Consider the following 8,882-nt stretch of genomic DNA (forward strand, 5'->3'; position numbering starts at 1 on the left):
AGGAACCATGATAGAGTTTAACTTCATTCCTTAATTGTTCTAGCCTCTTCTTTTGCTGAGCAGGTCCGTATTGAGAGTATACCTACGAAAGGTACAAAAAAAGATCTTGAACAAATATTTAAAATTCACACAAAGGATACCTGCACAGCAATTCTAACCATCAAGGGAGTTCTACTGTTGGAAGCTAAAAACATCACTTGGAGATCAACATCCCCAACTTCAGCCGATTTCTCTCAAATTGTTCCTTGCTGAGAGCCTTGGTGAAGATGTCTGCAATCTGTTCCTCCGTTGGACAGTATGTGAGCACAATATTTCCTTTCTCAACATGATCTCTCAAAAAATGATGTCTAACATCAATGTGCTTTGTTCTCTTATGATGAACTGGGTTTTTTCCCATACTCACAGCACTAGTGTTGTCACACATTAGAGGAATTGCTTTGATGTGGATCCCAAAATCTTCTAAGTGTTGCCTGATCCACAATAATCGAGAACAACAAGCTGCAGCAGCTACGTATTCAGCTTCAGCAGTTGAAAGAGCCACAGAGTTCTGCTTCTTAGTGCCCCAAGAGATAAGTGATGATCCAAGGAAATGAGCCATTCCAGAGGTGCTTTTCCTGTCAACTTGATAACCTGCAAAATCAGCATCTGCAAAACCAACCAGATCAAAAGTATCACCTGCAGGATAAAAGAGAACCAGGTCCCCTGTTTTCTTCAGGTATCTAAGAATGCGTTTTGCAGCCTTCAGGTGTGAATCACGAGGACATGCTTGAAACCTGGCACACATTTCAACACTGTAAACAATATCAGGCCTGCTAGCAGTCAGATATAGCAAGGAGCCAATGATTCCTCTGTACATTGTCTGATTCACAAGGGAATCAGTTTCTTCTACTATCATCTTGGAATTTGTTCCCATAGGAGTGTCAATAGGTTTGGAATCAAACATATTGAATTTCTTCAGCAGCTCTTTGATGTACTTCTCCTGACATATTGAAATTCCATTTGATGATTGCTTGATTTGCAGCCCTAGGAAGAATGTCAACTCACCCATCATGCTCATTTCAAACTCCCTTCCCATCAGTGATGAGAATTCTTCACAGAGTATTCTGAAGTAGCTCCAAAAATTATGTCATCCACATAAACTTGAATGATAAGCAATTCTTGTTCTCTTTTTAATAAGAACAAAGTATTGTCTATCTTGCCTCTTTTGAAACCATTCTTCAGCAGAAACTTTGACAACCTTTCATACCATGCTCTTGGAGCTTGTTTCAGACCATATAGTGCCTTATTCAATCTGAACACATGATTTGGTAGCTCTGCATCTTCAAAACCAGGAGGTTGCTTGACATATACCTCCTCTTTGAGATCTCCGTTCAGAAATGCACTCTTCACATCCATTTGATACAGCTTGAATCCCATAAAGGCAGCAAAAGCTATTAAGATTCTAATAGCTTCCATTCTGGCAGCAGGTGCAAAAGTCTCATCATAGTCAATTCCTTCTTCTTGATTGTATCCTTGCACCACCAACCTGGATTTATTTCTAGTAATAGCTCCACTTTCATCAAGTTTGTTTCTGAATACCCACCTGGTTCCTATTATTGTTCTGCCTTCAGGTCGAGGAACCAGGTACCATACCTTACTTCTTTCAAACTGATGAAGTTCTTCTTGCATAGAATTGATCCAGTCTGCATCACCTAATGCTTCTTTAACATTCTTAGGCTCAATGGATGATATGAATGCTGAGAATGCAACTAGATTTCTTGTTTTTGATCTAGTTTGAATTCCAGAATTCAAGGGAGAAATGAGATTATCAAGAGGATGTGATGAACTATGCTTCCATCCTGACCTTGCAGCAGACTGATTTGGCAGACTATCATGATCTTCTTCATCAGGAGCGACATCATCTTCTGGGGAGTCTGATGTACTCTGGCTGGAGTTTTGAGTAGTACCAGGTACCCTATCATCCTGTTCAACCTCAGCATCCTCTTCAGGTAGACTGTGATTCTGATCATCACAATCATTTTTCAGTTGTTGATCTGCATCTGTTTCAGCACCTTCAATCTTCTTGAATGTTAGCATTTTTAACACATCATCATCATCATTTGATCCATCATTCTTCAAGCTTCCATTTTCATCAAAAACAACATGAATGCTTTCTTCAATGCATTGTGTTCGTTTGTTGAATATTCTGTAGACTTTGCTGGATGAAGAATATCCAACAAATACTCCTTCATCACTTCTGGGATCAAATTTTCCCAGATCATCCTTCCCATTGTTCAGCACAAAACATCTGCATCAAAAGGCTCTAAGGTAATTCAGCATTAGCTTCTTGTTGTTGAGCAGTTCGTATGGAGTTTTGTTCAGCACAACTCTTATTAGACACCTGTTGGTAACATGACATGCTGTGTTAACAGCTTCAGCCCAGAAACTTTGAGGAAGATTTGATTCAATAATCATAGTTCTGGCAATATTCACCAAGGTTCTGTTCTTTCTCTCCACTACTCCATTTTGTTGAGGAGTTCTTGGAGCAGAGAAGTTGTGGCTTGTACCATTTTCCATACAGAATCTATCGAGAGTTGAGTTTTCAAACTCTGTCCAATGATCAGATCTAATGCTGCAAACAACTTGATTTAATTTGGTTTGAATCATTTTGAAGAATACCACCAGCTTATCAGCTGTATCTGCCTTTGATCTCAAAAATCTCGTCCAGGTATATCTTGAATAGTCATCAATAATCACCAAAATGTACTTCTTGTCATTTCTGCTTTGAATCTTCAAGGGTCCACAAAGATCCATATGAAGCAGCTCTAAGGTTCTTGATGATGTTACCTGATTCTTGGGCTTGAATGATGATCTGATCTGCTTTCTTTTAACACAAGCTTCACATATTTTATTTTCAGCAAACTTCATCTTGGGCAACCCTCGGACCAGGTCCTTTGAAATCAACTTATTCAATAAAGATGAACTCACATGTCCCAGCCTACGATGCCAGAGATCAGCATTTTCATTTTGAGCACTGAGACATGTTAAGTCATCTCCATGAGAGATTTCCAAGTTTGCCACATACATATTTTTACTTCTGTGTGCAGTGAGAATTACCTTGTTTGTAGTTAAACTCACCACAGTGCATTTCTCAGAAGTAAACTTTACCTCATTTCCTTTATCACAAATTTGTGACACACTTAACAAATTGTACTTCAACCCATCCACATGGTAAACATTGTCAATTGAATCTTCAAGAGATCTTCCTACTTTCCCAACTCCCAAAATGTACCCCTTTTTGCCATCACCAAAAGAGACTCCTCCTCCTTAGAGGGTCTTGAGTGAGAGGAAGTTCTTTACATCACCAGTCATATGTTTAGAGCAGCCACTATCCATGTACCAACACTGACTGTTGCTCCTCTCACTCACCTGCACCAAAAATCACTTATTAAGCTTGGGAACCCATTTCAGCTTGAGTTCCCAGTAGGCAGACAAGGGAGTGATCAGATTGTACTTGGCCCAATATGGTAGACTTTGAATCTTTCTAACAAAGGACCTAAGAGCAGGAACAGATTTTTTCTTTGTAAATCTGTGAGTTGAGACAGGTTCTTTAGGACCAGGTCTCTCATTTGGTACATTCAGTCTTTCAGCATAATTAGAGTATCTTTCACATGAGTTTTTCCAGCTAACACACTCATTCTTCAAATGTCCATTCTTACCACAATGCAGACACAACAGATTGTCAGACACAAACACATACTTACTGTGAGGATTATAAGGAGGAGTTATGCTCAGGCTTCCTAGTCCTTTCTTATTAAAATTACTCTGATTTGTCACATTCGATAGCAACTTTGAGGATTTGGTCCACTTAAGAGATTTTTCAAGTTCCTCCTTAAGTTTCACAACATCCTGTTCTAATTTGTTATTCTTTTCAAGTGACAATCTGAGATTTGTCTCAGAGTTTTTCAGTTTTTCTTGAATGTCAGCTTGCAAACTGTTTGGCTTTCCATTCAGCTTTTCAGCTTCTTCAGTAAACTGACACAACTGATTCTTAAGTTCAGAATTATTTAACTCTAGAGACACCATTCTTGCCATTGTCTCTTCAAATTGGACTTTGTTTTCAGTTAAAATTTCATGTTCAGCATTCATGGCATCTCTTTCAGATGTTAAATCTATCACAGAATCTAGCATGACTTTTGCCAAGGTTCTTAATTTCTTAAGAGAATATTTATCCAAGTCAATTTTCATGTCAAGAAGAGTTACCTGATTGTCCTCTTCTTCATTTTCTGTGTGCCATGAGAGCAAACATTTCATTGAAGACAGTTTCCTCCTCATGCACAGCAACCATAGACACATCTTTTGGCTCATCGGGATCTTCTGAATCACTTGAAGAATCCCCCCATGCAGCAAGAGCCCTTTTTACAACCATATCAGTAGCAGCTTTACGATCTCTGTTTCCAAGTACCAGGTCCCTTCTGTTTTCTTTGTCACCCCTGTGTTTTTGATATTCCTTGTTTTCAGTCTTGAGCAAAGGACACTCTCTGATGAAGTGCCTAGATTTTCCACACTTGTATCGAGTATCACCTTGAGCAGCATTTCGAATCCCATTTGTTCCTCTTTTATACATTTTGTTTTTTCTCACAACCTTTTGAAATCTACTGATGAGATATGCCATATCATCATCATCACTTGAATCTTCTTCTGATTTATACTTCAACATCAGAGACTTGTCCTTCTTGGCTTCCCTTTTTGACAAGTCATAGGTTCGATTCACCTCATGTGTTTTAAGATTTCCAATCAAAGCATCCATGGTCAGCACTTTCAAGTCCTTGGCTTCTGTAATGGCATCAACTTTGCTCTCCCAAGACTTTGGAAGAATTCTAAGCACTTTCCTGACTTGTTTGGTCATGCTTATGGGTTCACCCAGACTTCGCAGCTCATTTGTAATGGAAGAAAACTTGGTGAACATCTCAACATCTCATGTATTGTTTCTCCTTCCTTCATTTTGAAGTTCTCATATCATGAAGTGAGCATGTCAATCTTAGATTCTTTGACTTGTTCAGTTCCTTCATGTGCAGTCAACAAGCTATCCCAAATCTCTTTAGCAGACTCACAGGCCGACACTCTGTTGTACTCATCAGGTCCTATCCCACAGACCAGAAGAGTTTTAGCTCTAAAACCTTTTTCAATCTTTTTCCTGTCAGCATCATCATATTTCTGCCTGGGCTTTGGAATAGTAATGGTCTTTTCTCCATCCTTTTCTTCCATCACGGGAACAAAGGGTCCATCTAGTATAATGTCCCATAGCTCGCTATCTTCATCCATAAGTTAATCGTGCATTCTAACTTTCCACCAACTGTAGAAATGTCCATTGAAACGAGGAGGTCTGTGTGACGACTGACCTTCTTCGAGGTTAAGTGGAGTTGCCATTCTTGGAGCAAAATCACTTCCTTGGTGTTAACCAAATAGGTAGTGCCGGCTCTGATACCACTTGATAGAATGTATGCCTTCACTTAACAAGTAATGGACCAGGTCCCTTGCTACACTTCAGAAAATTTCTAGAAAATTAAATGCAGTAAAATCAACACAATGATTTTACGTGGAAACCTCCTAGCTTAAAGGAGTAAAACCACGACCTGTTCCACAGGATTTTCAATCGTTTTCACTAATCTTCAAAAGCAAAAGTAAAACACGATTACACCAAACGTAAGAATGAGTTATCAGTCTTACCGTTGAACAATAGTCCTCTATTGCTCAACAAGCCTAAGTAGAAAACAATCTACCCACTAAACTATCCCCCTTGGACAGCCTAGACTTCAACACACCACACCAAGTCCTTTATAGATTTAGGAGTGGTTTACAATATAAGAACAAGAGAATAAATTCCTAAACAACTAGACAAAATGCTCCAGATGTTGCTGTTGTTTTGGAATGATTTTGCCTTTGCTTTCTATTAGCCTTTGCAAGAGTTCTTGAAAAGTGTTTATCAAGTTGCAAAAACTAAAGAAAATTGTTTAGGAAAGTGCCTTTTATATGGGCAAGTCACTTTCCTAAACTTCTTTGCCATTGGCGGGAAAGGTCACACTTTCTGACGCCATCGGGAAGTGTGCACCTACTTTCTGCACCATTTCCAGCTGGCAGTTGACTAACTCGTTATCATGAGAGCCTGGTACCTCTACTAGGTCCCTGAGTTTTGTTTCATCTGCAATACTTCGAACAATACACCTGCAATACTCAAGTAGAAAACCCGGTACCTATATGAGGTCTCTAAGTTTGTCAAATCATCAAAACTACAAATAACAATTTTGATATATTTTTCCAACGGCTATGTATTACGTGAAGACTTTTGTGTAATTAGAATATAGCTTATGCAGTGACTAGCGGTCAACTATACACTTAATTGCCTATAAATAGCAATTATAATTTTTTTTACAAAAAGATGAAGCAAATATGACAAGTTAATTAAGTGACAATCTCATAGTATAGAATATATATGACTCAAATCCAGTTAAATCAAGAAACTATAGAAAGTAACATAGCAGTCTACCATGTTTGGATTAATTTGTCACAACGGTCATATTTTATTTTTTTTTGGTAGTATATAAAGCAATGTCACATCTAATTATGTTTCACAAAGACATAATATACAATACATTATTTTCTCCCTTCTTTTCTTTTCATTTGTTCATTTGTTCAACAACAACAAAAAAAAAAAATGGACCAGAATAAATTCACAAACGTGCAAGGTAACTATTTGGAATTTCGTTGTTCACTTTTTTTTTAATTTGATTTTTGGTATACAAAATTTTTGTTTAATTAAAGACTTTTTTTTTTGATATATGAATGAAAGGTGGTAACGCACAAATTGTCAAGATTGGAGGGGAGAGGACACAAAATAGAAGAGCACTTAGTGTTATTAACCAGAATTTAGTCGGAGCTCATCGATATCCTTGCGTTGTTAATAAGCGCGAATTATCAGAGTAATCCTTGTTTCAATCTTTAATTATTATTTTTTGATGGTTTTTCGTTTTATATAATTTATTTGGGGTTTTCTTTTTCGTGATTTTAGAACAAACGGGAGGTTAGACCATAAACGATAAATTTTAATTTATTTTTTTTTAATTTTGTATATAGATTTTAGTAATGTCAATGTCACTATTGCTTAATTATATTTTTGGTTAGTTAGCTGATACATAAAGTATAAACTTTTAAATGAAGGAAATTTGGTGCTACACAAATTGGTACCTTACGCCAACATTACCTTGAGGTAAATAATTTCGATCTCATATCACATGAAAAGTTAAAATGTAAAAGTTAATTTTTTTTTTAATTCTTTCTAAGTGTACTCAAATGATTTTGAACAGGAAACCAAGAAACCAAAACAAACTATTGGAGATTTTACGATATGGGAGGAACATGACACAAATGAAGCTCAACCAGTTCCTATGTGTTTGGAACAACCTGAATCATTCTCAAATGACAAGGTCACACAAATTATTAGAAAATTTATTTTTAATTTTACTTTCTAGTGGTATTAATTTGTGTTGATGTTCTATATATGCGCGATTACAAATTCAGGAGGTGGAGATTGAAATGGAGGATGTGTTTGAGGAGGCTTTAATAGATATTGACAACGATGATGCAAAAAACCCTCTTGCTGGAGTTGAATATGTGGGAGATTTGTATGCCTACTACAGGAAAATGGAGGTTAGTCTAGTTTCATTAGAAGGATCTAAGTTATATATAGCGCGGATAATCTTTACATGTTGTAAAGTTATATGTTGTTGATCAACTTAATTTGATAGTATTATAAGCATAAATATTTTGTTAGTGGGCAGAAATTCTAGTCTTTATTCAATTATTTGATTGTTAATTGAGTTTCAAATGAAAACATATTTTTTTTTTTCAAATCGAGAATTTTTTTAGGGTTAGTGGTGCAAGGTTGATTAGAAGCTTTTATAACAAGACTACAATAACTATTCTTTCACTATTGATGGATTGTTTAATTACAAGACTATAAATTTATCATGTCTTCTTAAATTATCAACCTTATGTTCAGTTAAAACTTTTAATATCAATTACTTTCTTTCCTTGATTAACATAACACATACACATTAGATGTAATTTAATAAGTACCTTACGAATATATCACTCAATTTGTTAATAAAAATGTCTTTTTTTTCTTTTTTGACAATTCTTTAATTTCAACTTTTCACATAACATATTTAAAATCATGTAAATGACATTTTAAAACATTCCATGTATATGACAACAGAAGATTTAGTATCTTAATAAACTCTGTACCAAGTCAAATCAGGAGAATTAAATTGAAATAGAGTTTTTACCTTTTTTTTTTTTTTTGTAATTACAAGTAATGCTGGCTATTGTATTTCAGGTTTATAGTTGTGTTTTAACAAACTATATGGAACAACAATCTGAGATCAATGGGAATATGAGAGGTGTACTCATAGACTGGATCATTGAGGTAATTATTAAATTGAATATTTGGAAATAATCAGAATTAATTAAAGGTATAATTGTAACTTAACTTTCTTATAATTATTCTACTAAACTAACAGGTACATGACAAGTTCGAGCTCAAGGAAGAGACATTATTTCTTACTGTTAATTTGTTAGACCGATTTTTAGAGAAACAAGTTGTTGCCAAAAACAAACTGCAGCTTGTTGGTCTCGTTGCCTTTCTAATAGCAGGCAAATACGAGGAGATTTTACCCCCTCTTGTGCATGAATTGGTGATTATTTCGTATGAAACCTACAACAAAAAAGACGTTATTGAAATGGTAAAAATAATCATCGCAGTTATCTCAGTTATTTTTTTATATTTAATAAATTCCAACTGCATACGTTTTTATGAGAAGATTTCTGAAAGCTACTCAAGCTGA

The 8,882-nt window shown here is 35.9% G+C and overlaps 1 protein-coding gene across 1 annotated transcript; it reads left to right on the forward strand.

Moving 5' to 3' along the window:
* The first annotated feature begins 6,712 nt into the window (after positions 1-6,712).
* LOC138342138 (G2/mitotic-specific cyclin-1-like) lies at positions 6,713-8,882 on the forward strand. Its single transcript, XM_069294329.1, has 4 exons — positions 6,713-7,686; positions 8,375-8,464; positions 8,559-8,780; positions 8,859-8,882. Exons 1-4 carry the CDS (start codon positions 7,573-7,575, stop codon positions 8,880-8,882), a joined length of 450 nt encoding a protein of 149 aa, XP_069150430.1. The 5' UTR covers positions 6,713-7,572.

The sequence above is a fragment of the Solanum lycopersicum genome, chromosome 2, assembly GCF_036512215.1.
Source record: "Solanum lycopersicum chromosome 2, SLM_r2.1".
NCBI lineage: Eukaryota > Viridiplantae > Streptophyta > Magnoliopsida > Solanales > Solanaceae > Solanum > Solanum lycopersicum.

Coding starts and splice junctions, on each gene's coding strand:
- LOC138342138 (XM_069294329.1), top strand. CDS start 7,573: ATGGAGGATGTGTTTGAGGAGGCTTTAATAGATATTGACAACGATGAT. Junction 7,687..8,374: donor CCTACTACAGGAAAATGGAG/GTTAGTCTAGTT, acceptor ATTGTATTTCAG/GTTTATAGTTGTGTTTTAAC. Junction 8,465..8,558: donor TCATAGACTGGATCATTGAG/GTAATTATTAAA, acceptor CTAAACTAACAG/GTACATGACAAGTTCGAGCT.